We start from the raw sequence: 15,051 nt of genomic DNA, 5'->3' as shown, positions 1-15,051 counted from the left end.
AACATCTATCTGTGATGCGCTCAGAACGTCTTAGGTTCTATCACGATATGCTTGGATTTTGGTATTAACGCTAAAAAGCTCCGGCATAAAAGCTCGACTAGGAGATAATAGTGAAACAGAACATGTAAATACAAGCTTTATTTTAGAAAGGCCTCATATCTTCCAGATGAATTTTTGTTAAATATTTTGAGGCAAATAAATTATTCCAAACAATCCCTTGCATTCCTGAGCAAGGTAATCTATGGAAATTCACGATAAAAATTGTTTAGCTTGTTTATTCATAGGACATTGTTGAATCGAGATAAATACCGGCAATTTCTCAAATATTCAACGTACCGTCTATCATAATTTTTTCATTATAGCAACAGCCTGATACTCCGGTTTAATACAATAAAATTTGTAAGAAAGCGAGCAGATACACGATAAATTTACTACTTCTGTTCTTACGGCAGCCAATAGATACGTAAGTATCTACGTGAGTTGAATCAATAGATACGTAAGTATCTACGTGAGTTGAGTCAATAGAAATGTAAGTATCTACGTGAGTTGAATCAATAGATACGTAAGTATCTACGTGAGTTGAGTCAATAGATATGTAAGTATCTAAGTTAGTTGAGTCAATAGATATGTGAGTATCTACGTGATTTTAGTCAATAGATACGTAAGTATCTACGGGAGTTATGTCAATAGATATGTAAGTATCTACGTGATTTTAGTCAATAGATATGTAAGTATCTACGTGAGTTATGTCAATAGATATGTAAGTATCTACGCGAGTTCAGTCAATAGATATGTAAGTATCTACGTGAGTTGAGTCAATAGATACGTAAGTATCTACGCGAGTTCAGTCAATAGATATATAAGTATCTACGCGAGTTCAGTCAATAGATATATAAGTATCTATGTGAGTCCGAATAGAGCTCATGTAAAGGTTCATATTAAATATTATATTCAGGCCAAGTTCTTTTAAACTCATTTAAACTTATTCAAATATTAGAATCAAGTTACGCTTCATGTACTTTAGCTATTGCCGAGTGAGCGAAATTACGATGCACAAAGTATGAACAGTTAATAGCTTCTAAACATAGGCTTCAAATTTACAGAAAAATTCATATGTAGCCACTTCACAAAACCATTTGTCAGGTTGAATCTTAATTATGGCGTCGAATGCAGTCATTGCAAATTATATACTTAATTAATGGAATTTAAGTTCTCAACTTACGGCCTGGATTAATGTTTATTAATAATCAATGATGATTGTGTAATTTGATAAGGTAAGATTAATTTGTTTGGAGAAACGTGAATTCAGATTTGAAATTCAAAATTTTTGAAATTATATTTTGAAATAAAACTACTGTCATTGAAATTTAGAAATATTTGGTTTTTATTCTGTATAGGAGCGTGACAGCTAAAATTGGCAAGAATATTACGCTGAAGGTTTATGATCGGCTAAATCTTCCTCCCTAAAGGCACACACAATGCGGAAATAAAACATTGGAAGCTCTTTCCTAGCCTTATAAAATACAAGACTAAGTTAAAAATGGCATAGCAAGCGGAAAATGGTCGCAATTCAAATCTCTGAAGCTTATTGGATTTTTGGTGTAGCTCCGAGAAACGTGGACTGTTGGAACTGCAGATTGAATTACGATAAATAAAGAAGTGATGTGAAAGCATATGTTGATGTTAAGATATTTCCAACACCAATCATGTTTTCCCATCTCTTTTTAACAGTGGTTTTTATTTTGAAATGATGATTGGCAATGCAGTGGAAATGTAATTGCTCATAACCTATAAACTTGGGAATTTGTATTAGCATTAATTTATTCTGGAGTAGTAACCTAATTTGATGGTAGAGGGTAAGTTTCATGTCAGTTGTGGAGACACCAAATATTACGATCTGTTATACTGTAGCTACGTATTATGTTCCGCGAAGTCTTAAATAAATAATTCTCTGCGCATCCAAGAAATTACGGCGATTTTTTTTTCAGTACAAAAGCAACACGTTTTGAAATATTATGCTTTCTTTCATTGATTTTATATTGCTTGTTCGTCTGTTTTAATATTTGAGAGGAATTACTTGAATGTCTTAAAGAATATTTAATGAGTATATGTGAATAGGTATGAACTAGGAAATTTTTGATGTATATATGACGTTAATTTCTCACTTTATATTCACTTATTTTTTCCAGAAAGTATTAAATTTCTAGTGACTTACCTAAAAACCTCAGAGGAATAAGTTTTTCTTCAAAATTATATATCGAAACAAGCGTAGATATCTCTTATACACGGGAATACAGGATGCAAATTACGCAAGTGTAGAAATAATGATAGATGATTGCACGGATCAGTATGACAAAGTATTATTTCTTTCGGTGTAAAACGCAAAATTCGCATGGACGAAATGCTAAATGCATATATTTCCTCATCAATATTAAAGATATTCGAATGGTTTCATTTTCACGTAGACCGGGGCCGAAAAACTGCTACTTATTCTAGCTCGACAGAATCCGGTACATGAAGCATTAAAAATGCAATACCAAATCAAATGTTGCTCCTTAATTCATCAACATGCACAGAATATATCAATACTAAACACTTATTCCTATACAAAACTTTCATCGTCTAAATCAGGAATACCTCTTCTGACCACATACTTGGGATTGGCCTTAACTTCCTGCATGAGATGATAGCGCTCACCGACCCCTGCCAGTGTATTCCTGTAAGGCGACTGCGTTGGTGTCCTGCGGTTGTCAGGATCCTTGGCGTGATGGATCAAGGAGTCGTACTGGTCCCGGCTTCTGGGTAGGGTGGACACGTGGTGGCTGGGAGAATACGCGGACCGGCTGCCGTACTCTTCGGGTAGTGGAGAGAGGGCGTTCACGGGTGGCATGGATATCCTCGGGTAATTTCGGTGCGTGGTTTGTACGTGAGGATTGGAGATGGGGAAAGCGGGTGATGAGGTTCCGGAAGACGATGGTGATAGACTCATGATGTTCGCTGAAAATCCTGGGGAGTATGATGACTTGCTTAGGCTGTCGTAGTATCCAGTAGATCCGTTAGGTAAAAGTGGACCGCTGAAGGAAGAGCTTTTCGCTGGAATGCTTTCTGCAAGTAAAATGATTACGGGATGAATGGAATAGTTGTTATTCGGCGGTAATTAAACAAGTTTGGGAATAGTGGTTCCTTGCTTTCCACCCCTATACGTTTTTACCTGCGTTTTTTAACCTTTTACTTCCATAACTTAATCTAAATAATCTATCTTTCACAGTTCGGTAAACTAATCAGTTAGTTACTTCACAAAAACGTAGCAAAGTAGAAAGCTTCTTAAAATGGATTCCGTACCTTTTACGCAGGTATCCGGGATGGGCGAGTCTCCAACTCCAGTTCGCTCGACTCGTCCGTTTTCGAGAACCATGACCCTTTTCTTGGGCTTGCTGGGCGCAGCGTCATCGTCGTCAGTGGTGGGTTTCTTAAGGGCTCCATCACGCGGTGGTTCTTCTAGGGGCTTAACAGGGGAACTTGCTTTGGTTGCGGGAGGAGGGGAAGGTATGCGGCTGATAGGTGCTGATGAGCCGCTGGTTACGTTACGTCTCCATCGCGTGATGAAGACCAGCAGTAAAATAAGCACCACGAACACCCCCACGATGCCTAGGAATATTGCTATCAAAGGGGAGTAGATGAACGGTTTCGTCTCACCTGCAATCAATAAAAAACGTTTCAATTAAAACAAAGATAATCTGCAATTGACGCATATGAGATTAACTTTTAGATGGAAAATACGAGCTCATATATAGTTATAAATTCCGTTGAATTTTATCTATAGATCTCTCTATAAAGAAAGGGCTTCTTCTAAAGTGGCATATTTAATAATAATTCGAGGTACGGAAAATTAACATGATATATTTTGAAAACCTTTGTAATTGAATTTATTTTACCTTTTTATCAGAACGGTTCACGCTGATGCCATATAAAGTTACAACAGGGTCACACACACATTAGTTGGCACATTATTTTTAATCTGCCTTTTTGGAGCTAAAATTCGTTTATATATACATAGTATTCATCCCTGGAGTATTTAATTGTTTTAACCGAATTATCTCGGGTTTTGAATTACGATATTCTTCTTAATTAATTAAAGACATGTATATGCAAGGTACGTAATCTCATAATGTAAAAAACGTAACAATATTCAATAGCTTATGTAAATGTTATCCTACAATGAACTGAATCCCCGAATGTGGTCAAAGGTAAAAATAGATCCAGACGTTTGTTTGTTTTTTTTTTATCTTAAGAAGAACCGCTAATTATGCTGATTGAGTAGTGCAAGCGAAAATTTATTTAGAACATATTTTTATCGCTAAAAACGATAGAAACTTTTAATTTGTGATGGCCAAATTTATGGTATTTCTCATTTCAATATACATTAGTCTTGATAAGGTATGTTCACTACAAAAATTATGAATGAGCCAACAATATGTCCATAAAATCTCAAATTTATTATTCCTTATTCCTGACAGATATTCGAGATCAAGAATGTCAAAAAACTTCCAACAATGCTTGATCTTTGTTTTGGCCGGACGTTAGGCGCCGCCGCCGTGAGATCCTAGACTAACCTTACGCTTATGGTTCCATTCATGCCAAAAAGTCTATTTTACTAACAATAAGAAGCCTTATCACCTCACCTGGCACACTTTTTTTCTCCATATTTTTTCCACGATAAATATTAGGAAAGTATTTATGTCTTCATACGCATAATATGGTAAAAAAATTCTAGGCAATAATGATATCAGTCTTTTTTAGATAAAGTTTAGAATTAGAATTTCATATTCATTTTAGCAATTGTGTTTTGATATTTTTCGTACGATGCGTTAAAAGTTTTTCTATTGAAAAAAATTTGGTGCCTTGCTCCTACCCATAAATCGATGTGACAACGTTGAACGAGCAGAGAAAGAGCATTTATTTTTTGTGCGAAACTTAAAATGAATAACCATTATTCTAAGAACAAGAGCATCCATGAAAAATGTTCTAGAAACATTCTATACTTTGTGTATTTAAGAATATAAATTCAGAAAAAAATCAAAGAAATTTTTTTTTCTAAAACGACAACAAAATGCATGGAATGTGGCTATAAAGGTGCATGCTGCTTTCAGGTGTCAGGGTCATGTAACAAACATGCACTCTAAACAATCATGTATCATCTACATTTAGGGATACACAATAATTCGCGTTGACTACATATTTTATTTCGAACTTTGCTCCCGGTCGTGAAATAAATCGCAGAACCTGGCAATAACTAACATGCAACAATGCATTATAGAAGAATATATTTTAGCTTGTGTGGTAAGAAAGACGCAACGTAATTGATAGACCCAAGTCACTGATCCGTAGGTTTTTTGATGGGTGTAACGAAAATGGAAAAGTGGTGCAGAAAATATTATGTACAGAAATTAGACTCAGTAGGAAACATATAAAATCAGTGGCTTGCTGTTGAGTGCCAGTGCTGGAAATTAAGGGTGACTGTGCGACGGTTTCTAAGTCGTAAGCTAGTGCATGATTGCGATCTCCTGTGCACGATAAGAGTCGCCCCTCTTCCGAATTGTTAGCTCTTGCTGAGAAAGTTTGGATTTTCTTACTCACCCATTCTCTTCTCAGCAACCTTGAGAGTCGAAGCTGTTAAGGAAACTGTTTGTGATCTTCCCTTAGCATTAAATGCTGATATTCTGATGACGTATGTTTTGCCGGGCTCCAAAGTTTGCACGGAAAATTGTGGCTCATCGGAGGTTCGGTTCAAGTGGAGGGATCCTGACTCGTCGAATATCTGCGAGAAGATGAGTGGAAACATTTGAAAATAATTATTTATCGTTTCAAACGTATCGCATTTGTGTGGCTGTGATTTCTTACTATTGAAGTGTTCTCGTTTTGCTATTAGTAACTCAATTTATTGACAAATTTACGACACTTTACCTAAGTAAAAGTAAACATTAGTTGTATCAGGGTGGGATAGCCGTTAAGTATTTCTTAAGTTCCAAAATCAGGTTTTCAGTCATTAGATCGTAAAAGGAAAGTGAGTGACAGAGAGTGCATTTTCTCGTTGCCGAGTATCGTGGATACTCGGCAACGTGAAATCACAAACAGACAGACGGACGGACATGACGAGCACAATAGCGCTTTTTTCCATAAATGAGAAAATGCGCTAAAGACATATCAGTTAGCAATTTCCTTAGCATAAAGAACCTCTATTGACGCATTATTATTATATGTTCATTGTTGTAGTCCATACCTCTGCCATGAAGTGTTGTCCCACTCCACCGTCAAAGCCTTGTAGACACGCTACTTCAATGTTCTCTGCAGTATTGTTGAGAATCTCACACCCTTCAGGAGGAGACGGAGGGCCTGTAAAAGCATTCCAGAGCATGGAGATCTCCTTCAGTCTTCTACATCAAACACACGTAAGCTTAAAGGGGGCGCTGAATAACGCGCGATTGCTTTCCAGGAGTGTTATCGCTGCCCCCATAGGACACTTCACTTGTATGCAACCTGTTTGTTGTCATCGAAGAATAACGAATAACGATGTTATTTGTTAGAATAACGATGTAAGAGACCTTTGTTCACTATATAAAATCGAGGAACTACGTCGGACAATGTCCTAATTTCGTGTGGGAAGAGAATTGTGTGAAAAAATTTTTGTGGATGTATTTTAAGTAGAAAATTTTAGTGATAAAATTACAGTTTACAGGAGCAGAAGCATTCATTCTCACTCGTTTATGAGAATAATTCGAATACGAAAGAAATTCTGAAACGAAATAGAAAAGAACATGTACGAACAAGCCAAATCTTCAAGCATGTTTACAATGAAGCCTACGCCTATATGCACAAAAACAGACCTCAGATCATTAGAACATACATGAGTTATGTGATGAAGCTAGTGGAGGCGAATACGTTTTCAACATGAAAAATCACGATGCAATTCTCCCCACGAATAGCACGAGCGCAGCTTCGATAGATCGCGTTCATTTAGCAGCATGCAAACTATATTGCCCGAACGTGGACCATCAGAAGGCTTTGTTCAACTTTGAAAGGATTTTCGAAACTTAATACGATTATGTTTTCAGCAGATTAATTAAGAAAAAAAAATATATATTCAGATCTATTAACGAATGAAATGAGAGTTTTTCGTAGCCCAGATGGGCATTTTCAGTGATTAACACTGACTAACATTCTCAATCTTTATTGAAATTAATAAAACAGCATTTTAAATGAATTTTTGTTTCATGAAACGTTTTATCGGACACAATGGTGAGAACGCTGTACATTAGCTGTCAAATAGTCCACTCACTCCCATCGAAGCTGCAGTTAAGATAATGGGCAAGGTGTGTGTAGGGGCAAACCAAGGTATGCTGTCAACAAGTTTAAAAGAGACTGCAGGTCGAGAATTGGAATCGCCGAAGAATAACAAGAACAGTGACATAGCTCTTTGTTTCTCGCTGTCTCTCTAAAAAGGCTGAAAAGGAAACGGGCGATCGAGCAATTCACGATAAAGTTACAAACCGCCTGCTTGCGCTGTTTGACGAGTCGGAGGCCTCCTTTCGATGCCTGCAATACCGAGAGTATTTGTGAACAACGGTCGTGCGTGTCGTCAAGAATCAGGTTAGGAAAATTATTGTGAGTCAGTCAAACAAATTTTGTCAAAACAAATCAAATTGTGAATTAAATTAATAAAAGAGAATTACATAATACGGTTAATTAAGAACCAGCGAATTCATGTATACGGGCAAAGAAATTGGAGGCATGACTTCAACATAAAAAGTGAAAGGGAAGTGAACAAGACGATAAATTTGTTAACTTTCAACAACTTGAGTGAAAAACCTATTATATCAGTCCAATAAGAATCACAATATAATTTTTTGAAAAGAAAAAATTCTTGATTAACTGAATGGCCGCTCTAAAAAAATTATTGCACCAATGCTACAGGCAGGGCATGTTGAGCGAAGAGGCATATTTTTGTTTCCTTTTTGGTTTTACAGCAAATAATGATCGCCCATGCGTGCCCTCTGCTGCTTCCTTAAAAAATGCTGGCGTCCCGAAAAAAAATTGAATAATGGGATCTGCATTATTGGGAAATCGAATGTGGCTGCTGGATGGAAAGTGGAAGAATTTGAAATTTCGGGAAAAAAACATCTGACGCTTTAGGTATGTAATATAGACACATCAGAGCGTCATCAATGGAATTGAACACTAAGAATCCTAAACCAAGTTGCCACAACAGTAATTTTGAGCCTATGCAGTCATAATGAAGATATAGGACAATCAAATCAAATCACAGCATTCTTCAATTGAGAGCTATCAATTCCTGCAACGATTTTCCATAGTTAATTGGTGAATATCGAGTCAGGCGGTAATGTGAATAACACCTTTTTCTTTATAAACATTTATCATACTGAGGTTGACTGGCGTATAGTTTACGAGGTTTATTATTTGAAAAATACCATCTGACCATCTGTTTTTATGCGGGTAGAGTATAATATATAACTATTTTTCACGATAATTAATGCTAGTAATTATTGTATGCAATACGGATTGTATGCTTATTTATCACACCACGCTCATTTTATCAGGTGCAGTTGTCAATTATTTTTTAAAACACGATAATAAATTCAGTTGAAGTTTATTCTTTGCTAACTCATTCCCAAGATTTATTTTACATTTCGAATGGGGAGACTGACAAGGCCACGCGAGATACTGTATACGATGTCAGTTGAACACTTGCAATCCGTCGTTTGACCAGAAGTGTGTCGGTGATCGATGCGTTGTTGATACATCTGACGTTTTTTTTACCACGTATACCGGCAGCTACATGAAGATTTCATGAAGGTTGCGAATGTTTTACGCGAGACGGTAAGAATAGCCCCACGCAATTTCTCTCGTTCAATGAGAATCGACAACAAGAACTAAAGATCAAATAGAGAGGAACTCGCCGGAGAAATCATATAGAATTTAGCATAGGTCATAGAGTGGATTTTTGGTACCTAACATGATTATAGTACCTAAGAATGACCTGCAATATAATTTTCTAAAATTGTCTGCAGCACATGCAAGTAAATGCTGTAAAAAGGTTATGCTGTAAAATGACAGAAGAAGTGGCGAAAAACTGTGAAAAAATACATTGGCCAGACTCAGCACAAATAGAATGATTTATTGATTACTTCCATTGGACGGCTGGACGAAAAACTGACCGCCAGCATCAGATAATATTTCTACGGTGTTCATAAGTTAATATTTCTTATTGATTTGCTATTGTTTTGCATCAGTTGGCTCATGAAAACTTCTCACTATAAGAACGGAGACTGAACCGAATTAAATAAATAAAATCATAAGGATGTTTGGTGAACTCTTCTTTGCGACCACCACAAGTCTCGACATGGTGGACAATAGGAGAGGCAACACTACAGTGATGTTAATTACACAACATGCACCCCAACCACGCAGTGATTTTTCAACACGATAAAGAATTTTGTAAGGAGTTGAAGATTGATAGAGTATATGTTCAGTCTAGAAATGCCTAGCACCTTACGGACCAGGTAATATGTCCAGTAGCTAGCTCAAACCAACGTCAAGATTTTGTCCAAAGGCACGTTCTTTGACATTCTCTGAAAACGTCACGCAAAATACAAAAATCGGTAACAGTACTTATATTATCAGTCTGCTTTTATCGCAAGTACAAAAGGAATTTAGAAGCAAAGAAAACGCCAAGCAAATTCACTATATCGAAATTGAAAACGTTACGGAGTCCAGCTCCATCATCAGTTCGACAAACTAAAAATGAAAATTTTTAGTTTGGCGCTTTCTTTGCTTGGCGTTTTATTTGCTTTTAAATTCCTTGTGAATCGGTAACAGGCCACGGGTTCATTTTTTCATGGGCCACTTTATTCATTCTTCACTTTGACTTTGCCGATTGTATTCATATAAATTTTGAGAAAATCTGTCTTCCCATGCTGAAGAAGTGGATTACAGCTGGATTTTAGAAGTTGAAAAAATTAGGGAATTGTCCAAGAATCCTATATTATATCACAACTCCTGAGATGTTAAGATGGGTTAGAAGTTGCTAGATTCCCGATATGCGTCCGCTGATGTTGAGTCGATTCATCTGCATCGGAACCATTTGAACTGCTGCTTGAAAATGGAGCGAAAGGACAAGGATTGACTCGGATTAAAATTTCTCACCAATTTGTTCTCCCGTATTCTTTCAATGGCAATTTTGTATATTTTCGTTTAGACAAATTTGGAAATAGTGCTTGGTTTCTAATATTTTAAATTCATTTTGGGACGTTATTAGTTTGTATCTGCAGTGCTTGTGAGACCATTCATATAAATAAAAAAATTATATTGCAGTACGCCATTTAATATCAAATAAAGGAATGCTAATTATATAGGATAATGTAAATAGCCTGTTGTCGATCCACATCATACCATTGAGGTAATACTAACTCACACTTCAATTTGCTATCGGAAAATATCTAGTGGCAAGACTTACGATATTGTGGGTCAACAATATATACTTTACAACGAATACACATTCATAGCCTTGTACTAATTAAACTTTTGGTGTGTTGATTGATGTTGACTTTGCTTTAAATTTCCGCAGAATTGGTTTACACTTATCAAAATCGTTGTAAAGCCATTGCCTTGCAGCAAAATCTGTGCCACTCATCCGCTCATTTTCAGCGGTCTCTTCTTGTCTACTCAGTCGCGTCGGCAGTGGAAACGTAATCAAAATATTTTGATAATCTGCAGTCCATTAAACTTTAGCAGCTCAAAAGTTCATGCGACTATCGTTAAGCCCGTGAGTAGAAATGAATCAATATTATTCCTTTATTTAATATACAATGATTTTCAAGTCAGAAATTTTCTAACAATTTCAGTTGAACGCTGCACAATTTTGGTGTAAAATACATGAAATATAAAAAAATATCCTGCATTGGAGTACGTAAATAAGTATAAATTTTGCTTTAAATGAAAAAATTGAGCGTTTTTTCACCTCATGGGACCAGGGAGGATAAACCTCCTCATGTGTAGGTGTTTCAACGAACAACAATCACATGCAACACCGAACTAACCTGCCGGTATGATTGTGAAGACGCAGGCCTTCTGTTGAACTCCCACAGAATTGTTGGCCCAACACAATAACGACCCGTAGTCTTTGTCGGACGTCCCAAGGAAAGAATAATGAGAGACGAGTTGTCCTCGATGAGAAGAGATGCCTTTGTATTTGGAGTAGGTACGTTCCGAGCCGTTCAACTTCCAGTGAAACGTGGCTCTAAGACAAGGGAAATGCAGCCGATTAAAAAGTTATGTATACTTTTGATAAGTTAACATCTAATTAGAAAACTAGTTTAGCAATGATCCATGTGAATTACTTATCTCATCCAAGTAATAATCATATAAGAATGAAGTCAATTTTCATACGCCAGAAAAGTTTATCTTAATTTCATACGCTTGTTTTAAATACAAAAACATTTGGTTGGCAAAATAAAAGAAAACTTGAATTCTTTGGATAGGCCAGCACTTTTAATTTTCTTTTAGGAATTAAGTACAGTTTACCAATTACATGATACTAATTCTCGCGGCTTTAGTCTCTGACTTTTTTTGAAGTTGGAAACATTAAATAATTATTTTGTCTTGCATTGCTGCCAACTTTGCAATTCCACAAGATACCAACGTTTTTTTGATCTAAAAAAAGAAGTTCGTTAATAAAATCAATAACGAATTTTACTGATCCCGCTGAAATTCTTGCAATCTTTAATGGTATTTTAGCCTCGGACGTCAAAGTCGCAAACCCAACGTGATTTTGTACGCTTTACGTGCAAAGAAAATTTTTTCTAAATGTTGTTCCGATCGCTTCTTTTTAAAGCTAATCACGTTTAATCAATTTAAAAAATTTCAATATCATAAAAATTCGTTTGAACTACTCCAGTATCAATGAAGAATCTGTGTTACATAATATAAATTAATGGGGGTTAAATTTTTGGACTGAAGGTCAGCGGGCTGCCACAACACCCGAAAACGTAGAGACAATTGGAGAGAGGTTTCTGCTTTCTCCACACATTGTGAGACAAAATTTTGCAGAGCGCCTCACCTTCTTGAAAGGTGACCTTCTTTGGCCGGCTCGATCCCTTGATTTGTCTCCGTGTGATTTTTTACGGGGTTATCTAAACTCAATTGTTTACAATGACTGTCCAAGGAAGCTACCTCATTTGAAGAACAAAATACGCCAAGCCATCGCCAACATACCGGCCAATATGCTTCAGCGAGTTGAACAGGTCGACTATCTGACTGCATTGACAATGGGGGCCGTAATATGTCCGATGTTGTCTTCAAAACTAAATAATACATAAATCCAGGTAATTTCTTTTTCAATGAAATTGATATTGTACTGTCATCTATACTAGTTCTTTTTTATTGAGCTTCCAAATCAGGGAGTTTCCGTGAATCACCCTGTACTTCTCAGCCACTTGAGACCAGTTTCAAGCAACTGCCGTGGTCAACAATATCAATGTTCAAATGAAAAAATCCTTCCCTCAATCTTCCAAGAAAATTCCTCGTGTGATGCAAAAGTTGAAATTTAGTATCCACTAAAACCAAACTTTCTGTCGAGTGGCTACCTTAAACAAATTTCCATTGCTCCTCTAATATAAATTTTTGTAAAAAATAATTTTTTTTAGATAAATACAATTTTTTGTGAAAGATACAAATTTTTGTAGAAAAATTCAAATTTTTCTGAAAAAATACAAGTTTTTGTAAAAAAATAAAAATTTATATACAAAATACAAATTTTTGTAAAAAAAATTTGTAGAAAAATATTAATTTCTGCATAAAAACAAATTGTTATAAGAAATACAAATTTTTGAAAAAGAAAGTGTCAAGCACTTACCTGAGCGGGTTACTCGCCACTCTGCATGAGATGTTAACTCTTTCCCCCTTGCCCACTGCCAAGACTGCCGGCTGGTCAACCATACATTCGGGAGCGTCTGCAAGACAGGGTGGAATATCGTCAGGGATTTGGAAGTGCTAAATGAAAGGCTTGCTCGGCGCGTATGTGCGTCAGATATGAATAATATTCGGGGCAAGAGGCTCTCCATGTTGCCCGGATAGAACGACGACATTGCAGAGTGGACGAACATAGAAACATCCACGGAAACATGATTTTTCAGAGTTGATTATAGAAAACTGTCGGATTGTTTGGACAATATTACATTCAATGATTATTTTAGAAGCTGGTAGCGAACTATCGAGGAATCGAAAGCATTGACTTATATTCGTCTAAATAAACGTTTGTATTCTTTTTATTTATTGCTTACTTATAAGACAAATTCAAGATTTTTATTTAACGAAGAATCTTTTTATTGTTAAAAATAAGCCGTTAAAAAGACAACCCGGAAGAAACGATACAAGGCCTTCGAAGCGAACTATTGCACTAGGAAATGAAGTGCCACTTATTCTGAGTGCAGGCAATTACTTCAGAGTAGAGTTTGGAGTGGAACATGGCTGGGCTGAGCTTTTGCATTAAAATGAAGTCTTATCTAAATGATAAATCATCAACGAACATTTTTCACACCTACAGCATAGAGTACATTAAATATGGAGTACGTGGTGGTCTACACAAATAATTGGGCTCACGGGGCGAAATGAAAACTAATATTTTATTGGTGTTTAGTGTCACAGCATACTTGAAAAATATTTCAAAGGCTTCTTCGGTCCAAGGAGAATGTAATAATTTTATCCGGGCACGATAATAATCATCATAGTTTTATGCAACAGTTCTCATGAATTAGCTGGTAAATAATAATAACAGATTTATTTTACAATTTGAGCCATTCGAAGAAGTCGATTAGAATTTTTTCGAGTCGCTCCACTCGATGACAATAATTAATAAATAATTTATTAAATATAATAATAAATTAATAATTTATTTTTTTTTTCAGCCGAAACAATTTTTTCTCACGGGACGCTGTGGCTTGAAAGCGATTAAAATAACGAATTTTTTCTCCGGCAATGACCTCCAATATCCCAGGATAGATTTTTTACCTATTGCTGAATGCAAAAGATTTTGGAATTTTAAATTATTCACGAAGAGATGTACTGTTGACGCAGCTAATTTTTAAACTTCATGAAATCATTATTTATAAATCGTATTCATTCTGTCGAAATGACGCATTCATTTAAATCTTTTTAAAAAATGTTTGGTTTAATTATTCATTATTCAATTTTAATTAATGAACTTATTTATCAACTAAGCATTAATGGGTTCAATTTAATTAAGAGTTTTTACTTCTCACTAAGCTAGAGTGGAAAACTATTTTCCGTAAACTGAAACATAATATCGCATTAAGCACCTATACAATCAAAATAATTCTTTAATTCTATACTAATAACGATTCTCGAAATAGAACTACTTTAAAGTTTGCTGTATCTTAACAAGTTGGTGTTGAGATAACAGCCTAACACCGGTTGCTTCGCATATCATTTATTGCGCAATTAAGAATTATTCGAGAAAAATTTTCATATTAGTAGGATGAAAAACACTCATCCTAAAGGCGTTCATGAGCAAGTAATAGTTAACGTTCTAGTTATAACTAATTTTTTATTCAAGTGGTGAGATATATTTATTCATGTAATATGTGAATAAAATGGGTTATGTATATAATATGTCATGATGATGGCACGAGCTGAAATAAAAAACCATCAATCAAATAATTTATTTGACAATTAATAGATATTTGCGCCAAGATCTTTGATCAAGGAAAATAATTTGTACTAACTTGTTCTTGAATTCATTTGCAATTTTAATAAATGTTTAAAAATAAAGGGAATGCCTAAAATTATTTAGCTTAAACGCAATTAATTTGTTATAGTTTACCAACTCAGTTCTAGTGTAGCTGGGCAAGTACAATATCTTCATCTTCATTTAGTTTAACCTTTAATTCCGTCCTTATATATGACAAATCTTAGGATTCTAGTCAGTGACTTTAAATTTACTCAGCGCTCGCAGGGCGT

General features: G+C 35.6%; 1 protein-coding gene across 1 annotated transcript in view; it reads right to left on the bottom strand.

The window, feature by feature from the left end:
• Nucleotides 1–1,340: 1,340 nt before the first annotated feature.
• Nucleotides 1,341–15,051, bottom strand: part of LOC108672120 (neuronal cell adhesion molecule) — a 43,388-nt gene continuing 29,677 nt past the window's right edge. Inside the window, exons 6-11 of the mRNA XM_018159747.2 lie at nt 12,929–13,025; nt 11,115–11,314; nt 6,281–6,393; nt 5,638–5,818; nt 3,343–3,696; nt 1,341–3,105 (exon numbers count right to left, since the gene is read on the bottom strand). Coding sequence (XP_018015236.2) covers nt 2,603–3,105; nt 3,343–3,696; nt 5,638–5,818; nt 6,281–6,393; nt 11,115–11,314; nt 12,929–13,025 — 1,448 coding nt within the window. The 3' untranslated portion in view covers nt 1,341–2,602. The remainder of the gene's footprint in view (nt 3,106–3,342; nt 3,697–5,637; nt 5,819–6,280; nt 6,394–11,114; nt 11,315–12,928; nt 13,026–15,051) is intronic.

This window comes from Hyalella azteca, unplaced genomic scaffold (genome assembly GCF_000764305.2).
Source record: "Hyalella azteca isolate HAZT.00-mixed unplaced genomic scaffold, Hazt_2.0.2 contig2017, whole genome shotgun sequence".
NCBI classification, from domain to species: Eukaryota; Metazoa; Arthropoda; class Malacostraca; order Amphipoda; family Hyalellidae; genus Hyalella; species Hyalella azteca.
This window is presented reverse-complemented; position numbering and strand designations above follow the sequence as displayed.